The following is a 12,657-nucleotide window of genomic DNA, read 5'->3' as shown; positions in this document are numbered from 1 at the left end:
ATGCTGCGATTCACCGACAACGTCATCGCTGAATGTAATAACGAAGTCTACACCGTCAAGGACTGCACGGCGTCGACCAGCACCGCCTTTTGTCAATTGCCGTCGGGCAGCTCATGTGCCAGAGAGCTGCTGGCGGCGTGGCGCACTGCGAAGTGCAACCAAGCAGTCTGGACCCCATTACCTATGTAGACGATGGAATCATCATCATCAACGACAAGACTGCCAAAGTGCAAATAGACAATAGCACCGAAGTCTGGGTGTACGGCACGCACCTCATTTCTTTCACCCAGCACGCCACGATAAATGAAACTACTTTCATCAACCGGAATAGCGTTCAGAGCCGAGCCCCAGGGGTAGGCGCTTGCCGGAATCAGGTCGGCCAGGGTGGGCGCCAACTTGAGGGGGGAGTAGTTAACTAAAGTTAACGTCCGCAGACTGCCAAATAAAATAAGCGACAGCAAACTCAGCATATATGCGTGGCCGCTGTGAACATGGATCCGCAACGATATGTGTTGCGGTTTCCAAGGTAGCTTTAGTCTTTATTCTGCATTCAATAGCGGCAGACTTTCGCTCCGCAAATAAAATTATAACACCATAATCGCTCCGTCTTTCATTGCGACGTTAAACGGTAACTATAGTTACTCAATTACACAAGTAACTTATTAATTTATGTAAGCTCGGCTGTGCTGCAGGCTATCCTCGACTTAGGTTAAGAACCCTTTTATATTGTAAATTGGCAAGACAGACGAAGAAAAGACGAAGAAAATCTAAACGTTTTTCAAAGTCTAGTGCGGTTTGTGTGGGCGTTGGAGTGGGCGAGGCAACATGGGTCAACAAGCTTGCGCTGTGTCTAGGTCTCTAGCTTTTATATAGGCATGACCAGATCGACTCGGCTATTAATCCTGAATATATACCTCTACGAGTAACGGGAATAGCACACCTGAGGTGGCTACTATATATTCAAACGCGACCGCCTGCATTGTCGACGGCCCAAAAATTACAATTGGAGCTCGACTTTTTGCAAAATTATTTCTCATAAGCGCAAAGTAAAACCCAGTGGTCAACGCACTCAGATATAAAATCTTTATCAAAAACAAATATTAACAAAGTAAATTCACCACCCAGAGCAGTCCACCGGACTGCGATTTATATGAACGTGCAATAGGCGCACCATACAACAGGCATGTGCATCGACCAGCACCGGCATGTCCTAAGGAACCGACAGTGCCACTCTAAGGGCATAGATGTCGGCAGCACAACCCAAGGTGCAGGATCCTTAGAAGCGTGACTCCGTACTCTGTACTCCTTATTCACTGACTGTGCGTTTTCGCTGACTGGTCGTTATTACTCGCGGATCTCTTGTTAACTGACTGGTCGTTCTTACTCGCCGTCCCCATATAGGCCGACCCTTTACAGCTATATCAAGCCTTGATCGGACTCTTGCACGATAATAGCGTTGGTGTCGCACCCCAAGTTCCTCCAGATACCTTTTGAATGCTCCGCTCATAAGCTCAACTTCGTTATCCGTTATCACCATCTTGGGAACGCCGTATGTGGCTATTATTCGCTCTCGAGCGGGCTTCCGTAGAGTCTCTGTGGTTGCCTTCCTAATCGAAACGATCTCGGTCCATTTCGAGAACCAGCACCAGCAGCATTGAATACTCGTGCCCGTTTGCCCTTTAAAGTGATAGCCCGCCAGGTATGGTGTCAATTTCCTGATTTCGCTTCGTTTAGCGATCTACTGGAGTATAAAATCACCCGTTCACCTTGATCGGACTTTTGCACGATAATAGCGCCTAGCCCGTAGCCGCTAGAGTCCGCCTGCAATATAAATGTCTTTTCAAAGTCGGGGCACGCCATAATTGGAACTGCGTCACCCTAGTTTTGCCAGCTTCAAATGATTCCTCGTGGACGTCCGTTTATTCCCACTTTGCCTGCTTCTTGAGGAGGTCATTCAGTTGTTGCACCAGCGTCGCACCAGTGCCTCCACTTTCTCTGATTCAATCTTTTGGTTCGTTATGCGATGCCCTAAGTATTGCCGTTCCTTTTGAAAAACTTTAACTTACCCGCATTTACTCGAAGTCTCCTTCACGTTGCTTAAGTGCAGCTTCCATCCGATCACGATAAGTCATCCTGATATGCGAAGGCGTGTGGAATAATTTCGGGTCCTTTAACTTGTCCCCGAGTCCAGTGTTCATGGCTTCCGCATTTGCGGGAGTCTTGTGACGGGTTTAATATAAACCCCTCCGCACGGATTTCGGCCCTTGCCCGTTGGTTTTGTGCTTTTTTGGGCCCTCGGTGTCTTCATGGGACCTCATGCACAGCTTTTTTTCCCCTTTTTTGAGCTCTGTTGCTGGTGGCGGGCCCGAGTGGTGTAATGGTCGGTTAATTTCACAAAACATAAACTTGGTAAGATAGTCCTTGCAATTCATACCATGCAAAAGAAATGAAAACAGTTCGTTCCCTCTAGTGACAAATTTGCTTCGCGTCGTCGTCCTTCGTAGTCTTTCCTATAATGTCCCGCGTCATCCCTGACAGTCCCTCGAATGGGACCTAGAATGTTATGGTAGCGGTGTATCGTCCGTGAGATTGAAAGAAAGCTCTTCCCATAGTCCCGCGGCCACACTTCCCGCCCAACCGACCGAGGAGCGCGGCCGTGTATCGTACGGCTCGAATCGCGAGAATATATATAACGAAGTAAAAATATAATATAAAATAAAAATAGTAAATATAAATATAAGTGGGAATTATCTATCTAGATCGGATTCTAAGTGAATGGTTTAAAAAATCAACGGACTAAGGTGGCTCCCTTTCAGGACACCGGATGTGACTCGAAGTATACAAGAAAAAAACTTTTTTAAGAGGACCCGTTGCGTCCTGCCATTCAGATAACTTAAAATCCAAATCCAATTTAAAATATGAACAGGAAAACTTAATAAATTAAGTTTCCTTACTAAAAGAGAATGATTCCCAGAGTCAAATGCTTTCCTAAGGTCAGTGTAGATGGCATCTGTTTGAAGATTATTTTTGAAGCCCAGTATTACGAAGGAAGTTAGCTCCAAAAGGATATTGGTTGTTGAACTGCGTTTCATATAACACGTGCTGATATTGTTATATAATTGATTTAGCTTTTGTATGGAGAGGAATCACAAAGGACTCCTTCCATATATGCTGCGCGTCATCAGATTATCGCCCCCTGCATGGCTCCGTTTCTTCTTATGTTCTGTATTTTGCCATTGCACGAAAATCTATCAATGTAATTGTTTTTTGTTCACTGATATTCACATCTCTCTTTGAGGATAAAAAAAAATACTGGGTAGAACTTTTATCTTTGCAATTCTGCTTTGTTTTACTTTCGGCGAAATATTGGGGACGTAAATTGCATCATTAGATTAGCCCCCCCCCCCCCATTCCAGTTTAGAATATCCTTCATATTTTGATAGGTAGGACCAAACATTTGTATGCTGTTAAATTGAAAAGTTTGCTTTAATTTTGCGAAAAAATTGGGAAGAGGAACGTTGTTATTCATGCAGGAGAAATCTGAAATCATAGCTTTCTATAACTTGTCTTTTTATAAAATTGCAGAAAAAACGGCAGACATCGCAAAACTATAGCCAATTTTATTAAAAACAAGTATACTTATAGAAAAATCTTTAAAGGTGGCAATAACAGTGTCTTTAATGCGGCAGATCGCAGGTCCATACGTCGAATACCTTACAATTCCCAAGACTCTTCCGCCAAAATTCGAGAAAAAAGTGGTGACAAGCCGACCAAATCGTTGATTCAAAGGCTGATTAAGAAAGCTAAACATTTAAAACACGAAAAACCGAAAAAAAACACTTCTTATTAAGTTGCGAAATAAAGCACGACTGAGTTTTGCTTGAGCTCATATAACCTGGTCTAAGGCATTTTGTCGTATTTTCGGACGAGAAGAAATTTAATCTAGAGGAACCAGCCGGCTATAGTCAGTACTATTATGATTTGCGGAAGGAGGAGCACAATTTGGTTCGCTTTCACAGTCGGGTTGGAGGTGACGGTTTTGCGCGGTTTGTGGGCGTTAGAGTGCTACATGTGCTGCGTCTATGTCTCTAGAAACTGTATGCTGAATCACAACCTTTTAGCTTTCATAGTTCGCGAGATTTCGACGTTCATACGGACAGACGGGCATGGCCAAATCTACTCGGCTAATGATCCTGATCAAGAATATATTTTTCGTAATTTTTCGTATATTTATATGGCCAGAAAGGCTTCCGTTTGTCTTCTACGTTTTTTTCAACAAATCTAGTATACTTTTTTACCCTACGAGTAATGGGTATAATTAAATATTTTCCACATGCATCTCACCGAACATTAACTAAATAACCAGACACACTCCAGAAAATAATCATATTAGATAGCAACGACCAATGCTAACGTCTTTGCATAATTCCTTTCTGACCTCTGCGGCGACTGAACTTGTCAGAGAGATTTCGAAACAATAAATACAGAAAGAAATAACAAAACTATAACTATATAAATTATAGAAAAAAACATAACATGTGTGATAATGCTGGGAAGATCGATGGCCAACACTCTCTCTCGCTCGCTCGTATACAATTTATGAAATGGGGTTGTCCCGCGACGATCGAGAGTCTTCTATCCTCGGATGGCGGTGGTGAGACGATCACGTCTGTTGGGTCTTCTTATGAAGATTATGATGGAGGGCTTGACTTCGCCTCCTTGATGAGATTGATTAGCCTTGTGGCGTAGCAATATAATTGATATTCATTCAAAATGTATTTTGCGGCCGTAAGCCGGAGCAAGTAGTGGTTTATTATAACTCAAAACTGAGACTGAGGAGTTGACAATCAACGAAACTAAGTTTACCCTCACAGCAAAGCATCGCGCCACCAAGACAAGTCGGCGGAGCCGACTCAGCATTCCTTGCAGCGTGCAGCAACACTCGGAATAAGAAGCGTCAGCTTTTCACTGCCAGACCAAAGACACTAGAATAACAAGATGCGTAACGCCATACGATTTTTTGGCACACAATTTTTTGGCCGTGGCTCTAGAGGTGGCTCCAGGCTCTCTCGAATTTTTGTTAGAGAGCGAGAGAGCGAAGAGCGCTACAGCGAACCGCTCTTTTCTACGCATACAGTGATAGCAGACAACTTTATGTGTGCACACGTATGCTCATGCATTGTAAATTTGACAAAATATGCCCTTCACCGTAGAAGTTCTTAGACTTTAAATCTAATTATTTTTGATCAATTGGCACCATGCGAAAAATTCTTGTTTTGCATTGCCTTAACGTTATTATTATTTGAAAATAAATTAGAAATAGCCAAATCTATGTACATAATATCACAAAAATAAATTTCAAAAATGACTTTATATAAGAATATTTGTCATTAGAGTATTCATCTTGCGGCGTGTGAAAAATTAATAAGGCAATGATTGTTGAGTGCTTGTGTCCGTCCGCACTTCGTGCCTCAAGATATGACCAAAACAAAGACACTAGAATAATTCTAGTGTCTTTGATGTGACTTTTGCAATAAACAGTTTTCATATTTTTATTTATTTTACAAATTTTTATTTTCTACTTCGTATTATTTTTATGAAATATTTATTTCTCGATGTAATGTATTCCTTTTGTTATAAGTAGTTATAATAATTTATATTTTACTTCCTTTAATTATTTAGCATACTTATTAAGTCATTTGACTTAATATGATTTATATATGATAATGATCCATTTTTATTATTTAAAATGCACATTAGATTCAGTTGTTTTTCAGTATGTTATTTAAATAACTGACGACTGAAAAATCGAGCAATATATAATAAAAAACAATAGTTAGAAAAATAACTTAATTGGGGAATGTGGAAATGTTTTAATGTTAAACATTAAAATATTTCAAGTCGACTCGAAGGTCATATACGTAAATATAAGACCCCATTACAATTGTAATGGCCTCCCCGTGGTGTTCCCTCGGTACCGACTATTACACATATTACACATAAATAATTATCAACATAAATATAAATATGTAAATGGTAGCTAATTCGAGCGGCGATTTTAACAAACGAATTTAAAAAGCTTTAAAATTAAAAAATTTTAAAATTAAAATTAAAATTTTAAAATTATAATAAGAAGGGCGCGAGTTTTTAAAAATTATTTTATTTCATCATATTGCTACGAAATTGGCAAAAAACTACCCTAATATGTACAATGTAAATTCATTTCTTTGATCAGAATTGATTTCGGCCCGAAAATCGTCTTCTAGCACAACACGCACACATATACGCGTTCTCGTCTCTTGTTTTTACTCACACAAGCAAGCAAATTCTATTTTTAGATTTCTTATGTTCTCAGCGTGAGCGAGCGGAAAGAGAGCAATTTTGGCCGTCACCAAAAAAGTGGCTGCATAGTGCCAAACCAATGTATGGCCGTTACGCATCTTGTTATTCTAGTGTCTTTGGCCAGACGTTGTTTGCGCAGAGCGCTGAACCAAAGACACTAGAATAACAAGATGCGTAAAGCCATACGATTTTTTGGCACACGATTTTTTCGCCGTGGCTCTAGAGGTGGCTCCAGGCTCTCTCGAATTTTTGTTAGAGAGCGAAGAGCGCTACAGCTAACAACTGTATGTGTGCACACGTATGCTCATGCATTGTAAATGGGACAAAATATGCCCTTCACCCTAGAAGTTCTTTGACTTTAAATCTATATTATTTTTGATCAATTGGCACCATGCAAAAAATTCTTGTTTTGCATTGCCTTAACGTTATTATTGTTTGAAAATAGATTAGAGATAGCCAAATCTATGTACATATTATCACAAAAATAAATTTCAAAAATGACTTTATGTAAGAATATTTGTCATTAGAGTATTCATATTGAGGCGTGTGAAAAATTAATAAGGCAATGATTGTTGAGTGCTTGTGTCCGCACTTCGTGCCGCAAGATATGAACAAAGCAAAGACACTAGAATTATTCTAGTGTCTTTGATATGACTTTTGCAATAAACAGTTATCATATTTTTATGAAATTTATGAAATTACAGTAGTTATAATAATTTCTATTGTACTTCCTTTAATTATTTAGTATATTTATTAAGTCATTTGACTTAATATGATGTAACATTAACATTGAAAGTGTTTAAAAAAAATATTTCGCTTTTAAAAAATTGTCAGATGAAAGACAAATTAGAATTAAACAAAAATATAAATGTGTAAACGGTAGCTAATTCGGCGATTTTAGCAAACAAAATTAAAAAGCTTTAAAATTATAATAGTCAGGGCGCGAATTTTTAAAAATTATTTTATTTTATCATATTGCTACGGAATTGGCAAAAACTACCCTAATATATACAATGTAAATTCGTTTCTTCGATCAGAATTGATTTCGGCCCGAAAATCGTCTTCTAGCACAACACGCACACATATACGCGTTCTCGTCTCTTGTTTTCACTCACACAAGCAAGCAAATTATATTTTTAGATTTCTTACGCTCTCAGCGGGAGTGAGCGGAAAGAGAGTAATTTTGGCCGTCACCAAAAAAGTGGCTGCATAGTGCCAAACCAATGTATGGCCGTTACGCATCTTGTTATTCTAGTGTCTTTGGCTGAACCCAATTTTGTCTCTTCAGCATTGTTTATACAAAGCTACTTAGTTTCTATAAATTATTATATTATAAGTTGTTAACTTACACACATATATATTTTAACATAAAATTCTGACAGTGGTCAGAGAGACAGATTCAAGATCCAAATCTAAGAAAAAAAAGAGAGGATCTATCTGACAGTCGTCAGAGGAAAACGACAGATGAGAATAAAATACACATTTAACAAAAGTTTAATGAGGATTAACTACATTTTTTGACAGCGGTCAAAGGCAAATTGCCGGTACAGTTACTTAACATGGGTACAAAAAAAAAAAAATGAAAAAAAGCAAACAAACAAAATTCTATCTGACAGTGGTCAGAGGCAAGCAGCCTCTATCGCAGTCTTGCGATACTGTCGTCGTCAGGATTCCTCCAGAGATGAAGGGCTTCCATCGCTGGCTGCTATGTGGAGTCCGGGGAGCAGAAGATTATTATTTACGTTGAGAGGAACTTTCCTTTTTTAACTGCCAGCCTTGTGGTCTGGCAGAGTAAGTAATAAAAATATGTTTTACGCCGCTTAGTCGGATAGGAACGATCTCGGTCCATTTTGAAAATCTGTCCACCAGGACCAGCAGCATCGAATTTCCATGCTTCGACCGTGGCAAGCGGCCCACGAAATCTGCGCACACGGTTGCCCATGGTTCTTCCGGCACCTGCGTCAACATTTTCCCGGCCGCCTGTAGCTGGCTGGGCTTGTACTTCATGCGGCCCTCGCAGTTCCGCACGTCCTTTCTTACGTCTCGATGCAATCACGGCCAGTGATACCGAGCTGCAATTCTGGCAATCGTCTTGCGGCTTCCGAAGTGTCCCGCAGTTGGCTTGCCGTCATTTTCTTTCATGACGCGCTGCCTCTGACCGATCGGTACACACATCTTCCACGATGCCACCTCCTCGTTGCCCGCCCGATGCGGTATGTGTCGATACAGCTTTCAACGACGGCGTGCTCAGGATTTGTGGATCCCGAACTTTATAAACTGCCTTCAGCAATAACCGTTTCGGTTTTAAATACCTTTTGCTCATCAAAATATTTTTTAATAATATATTCTTTCAATGAAAGAATCTTTTTTTCCTCAATTAAATATTCGAGTTTCTCTTTATTTCCCTTATACTCCATGATTCCTTTCTCGATATCCAATTTAGTTCCAAACTTTCTCAATTTCATAAAATATATTTTGTTCCCCAAATATATTTATCAAATGATAATATTTTATGATTGAATATCCATGAACTGTAGTCACTCTTTTGTGTATTGATAATTCCCTTTTATTCTCGTAAATACCCTTTTTTATATAGCACGCGGTGGCTCCTGTATCTATTAATATTTTAAGTTGTCTTTTAGTTTTTCTGTCTACCCTTGTTATATGAGGCATTCCTCTGTAGAGTGCTGATCTAATTACCCTCATTGTTTTTTGAGCTGGCTGGTTGACTGTTCCCGTTGATTCCCGTTTTATCGGGGGGTGTGTTTCGGACTGATTTACCTGACCTGCGCTTGTGTTGGGGTTTTGCGCTGGGTATTGGTTATAATTATTTCCTTGGAAATTATTATTAAAATTGTGTCGGTTATTATTATAATTCCACTGGCTGTCATTATTCCTAGGACGATTATAATTTTATACGGACGATTTTGAACTCTTCCATAGGTTCTGGTGGTGGTTGAACTTTGGAATTATTATTAAAATTCCAATTGTTATTCGCTCCCAAGTTCTCGTTTTGCGGCCAATTGTTGTTTATTATATTTGGTGTATTATTATTCTGTCTAAAGGTAAATCTAAGGTTGTTTCCTTGATTTTTATTTTCATTCCTAAATCCATTATACCTATTTGCAAATTGAGCTCTAAAGTTGTTAGACTCTAGTTCCTGACACTTTCCCAAAGCATTTGGCAAGTCTGGTGGGTTAAGAGAGGAGAGTGTTTCTGTGATTGAACCGTTTAATCCAGAAATAAAAATTCTAAGAGCATTGTTCCTAATTGTTTTATTTGTTTCCTTGGTTATAACGCTGTCCTTTCCATAAGTCATTATAGTTTTATTTATGAGTAATGTCATTTTCTTGTTCACTTCGTTGTAAAATTAATGTAATGGTCATGCGTCCCTGTCTAAGGATGCTTAATTCTGATTCAAGTATATGGATTGGTCTTTTATCGCTATAAATAAAATCCAATCTGGAAAGAATTGCTTGAAAGTTTAAAACGGTACCATGGTTGGTTAGAGCATTGTGTGCTGCTCCCATGATTTTATTACGTAGGATTGTTAAAGCGATAAAATATTGTTCACTTTCAATTTTACATAAACTCATTGCGGTTTCTGCCGCTTCTCTCCAGCCTACAAATTGGGTTATTTCACCTGTGAACTTTGGTAAAGATTTAACTACCTCTAATATAGTTTCGAATTTTATGGTTCGGTCAATTGCTTGGATCTTTTAGTCTTCCACTTAATTTTTGTTTGCGGTTAACTGCCCTTCTATCCCTTCAATTGTTCTGGTCACTTCACTCAACTGTACATTTATTAATCGGCTTACTAATTCCTTGTAGTACTCTCTGTATCATGTTCTTAATTTTTTAAATTTTATTTAAAGACTTAGTGTTATTTTTATCTGCACACGATACTTTCCGTGGGAGGTCTTCCTTCGGCGTAGTTGTCCTGATTATCTTCTGTTGGGGTCTTCCTTCAATAGGTTTGTCTTAATTTTTTTGGAGTCTTTCTTCAATTGGGTCGTCTTGATTTTTATTCATTGGGGTCTTCCTTCAATTAAAGTCTTAATTGGATTATTGTATTAATTAATTTCCAATTAAGTTTTTCCACGATCACTTTCACAGTAGTTAGATGTCGTTGCATTGTTGTGTATGTTTTAATTTTTCCACTAAAAATATGGATTGTTGGCGGCGCGAGTTCCGTTTTGTAATTAACTTATTTTCGTTAATATTTATTTAGAACTTTTAAGTACGCCGCCCCACGTTGGGCGCCAATTAACTTTTTGCGGTATAAATTATTTAAAAAATAATTTTTTATTTTTTAATATTTTATTGGTGTTAAACTTTTTAACCTATGACCTTATTAGAGACACTCTTTCTTATCTAGTGATTAATTTGTAAACCCTTCTTTTAATCCTCCCGAATCAGACTGATCTTCAAATTCTAAGTCCTAATCCAATCAACCTCGGCCAGAAGCTTTTCTTTGAAACGTTCTGAACTGCATTGTGAAATTCAATTATGCTGATCGATGAAGTTTTTGATTGAAGCGCAATAAGTTGACCGTGGTTTGGTCTCCAAGCGGAAGTTGTGTTTACGTTAAGTTTGGGTTGTTTATATTAGCGGGTAGCTAAGCGCAAAAACAAGACAAAAACAAAGACAAAGGAAATGCCGACGAGATTAAGAATTAAAATTTGTTTATGAACTGTGGAAGGGTGCTATGTTTATGGGTTGGATAACTTGCGCACATACAGTTGTCTGCTATCACTGTATGCGTAGAAAAGACCTGTTTGCTGTAGCGATCTCCGCTCTCTCGCTCTCTAACAAAAATTCGAGAGAGCCTGGAGCCACCTCTAGAGCCACGGCGAAAAAATCGTGTGCCAAAAAAATCGTATGGCGATACGCATCTTGTTATTCTTGTTATTGGTTGGATGTAGAGAAGCCTCAGTGCTTTAAGATTATTGTATTTCGGGAGAGCATTGCTCTTTGGTGCTTAAGCTTTAGGATTTGATTACTAGAACGGCTAAGTGCCGTTGCCAAAGAATTGTTTATTATAACGTATACTGCGCAGATGGCATGCAGTATGGGTGCTTTATTGTTAATAATTGAATTGTCTTGTTGTTGCTGGAGTACAAAGATAATATCATTTTTGAATTCTAAATTTGGCGCTTAAGTTTGTGTGTACCGATTCAATAAAATAGAAAGGAACTCCATATTGTTGGCTCCAAGCGGGCGATATATACTCAACCGTCATCGGACAGTAGTTAAGCTTATGTAAGCAGTATTTTGGCAAATCAAAAGAAATTTATATTTATAAGCATTTTCCAAAAGTGTGTGCAGCTTTCTGTCGTTTGTTGGCGTGAAAAAATTTTAAACTTAAAAAATAAAATAATCTTCTAATTTTATTTCTTGCCAATTTCTTGCGGCTTGTCAAACCTTTATTTGACCAAGCCGACCCTCTACCCTCTAGGCCCTCTACTAAAGCGTTCTGTCGTTTATTTACTTAAATTTAATAATTATCTATTATCCTCAAATTATTTGTAGATATTTTTGATTGTTAAAGAAAGAAAAAGCTTTATAAAATCTTGTTAGGATAGGAAATATTCCCTTAATTTATTTAGATATTGGTCGCGTTACTTGTAAGGCACTTTATGGCTTAGTATAAAGTTTGATTGTCGCTTTTTTAATTTTAATAACAATACATTTTTTATCTGTTTAATTGCAGAGGACATTAAAGAATACACAAAAGCTTTTGGACGCAAATGAGGATCCTGAAATCGGAACGTTTCTGAAAAGAGATTTCTCTGAAGAATCAGAGTCCGAACCAAATATTCTTTTGGAGGATAATTTACTTAATGGTCTTGACAATTGGCTTGAAAGATTGTTTGATGGAAGAACACAAAAATACTACATAAACTATTGGCCAGACTTTATTACTAAGTGATTTATTTCACAGATTCTTTGTAAAACCAAATTACTTAAATTTTATTACATTTAATTCTAATAAATAATCCGTTTGTAAAATGTATTATAGGTTTAATTTGTGTAACGAACTGTTTTCTTGGTTCTCCTTGCTAGGAGTTTCAGCGGCTAGCACAGAGAGTTTTTTTCTTCGCATCTCCTCCAACCACCTACATCCCTGCTGCTCTCTCGGTTGTTCGTCGACCTCCACGCTCATTCTTCGGCTCATTTCCTGCAGAGGTTGTCTTGAAAGTGCGTCGGCTACGATGTTCAGCTGGCCCTTTCTGTACGAGATTTCGAAATATTACTGTTGCAGCTCCAACGCCCATCTCGCTATCCTGCCGGATGGGCTCTCGATGTTATTCA

At 38.5% G+C, this 12,657-nt stretch overlaps 1 protein-coding gene across 3 annotated transcripts in view, besides 1 other annotated feature; it reads left to right on the top strand.

The window, feature by feature from the left end:
- l(3)80Fg (lethal (3) 80Fg) overlaps nt 1-12,357 on the top strand; it is a 215,672-nt gene extending 203,315 nt beyond the window's left edge. For all 3 annotated transcript variants that reach the window (NM_001015187.3, NM_001015188.4, NM_001276235.1), the window contains one exon: nt 12,056-12,357. In NM_001015187.3, coding sequence (NP_001015187.2) covers nt 12,056-12,274 — 219 coding nt within the window. In that variant the 3' untranslated portion in view covers nt 12,275-12,357. The remainder of the gene's footprint in view (nt 1-12,055) is intronic.
- Nucleotides 4,978-6,461: a mobile genetic element.
- Nucleotides 12,358-12,657: the final 300 nt, after the last annotated feature.

Source organism: Drosophila melanogaster, chromosome 3L (genome assembly GCF_000001215.4).
Source record: "Drosophila melanogaster chromosome 3L".
NCBI lineage: Eukaryota > Metazoa > Arthropoda > Insecta > Diptera > Drosophilidae > Drosophila > Drosophila melanogaster.
Note: the sequence above shows the minus strand (reverse complement) of the source record. Positions and strands in the feature narration are given on the sequence as shown.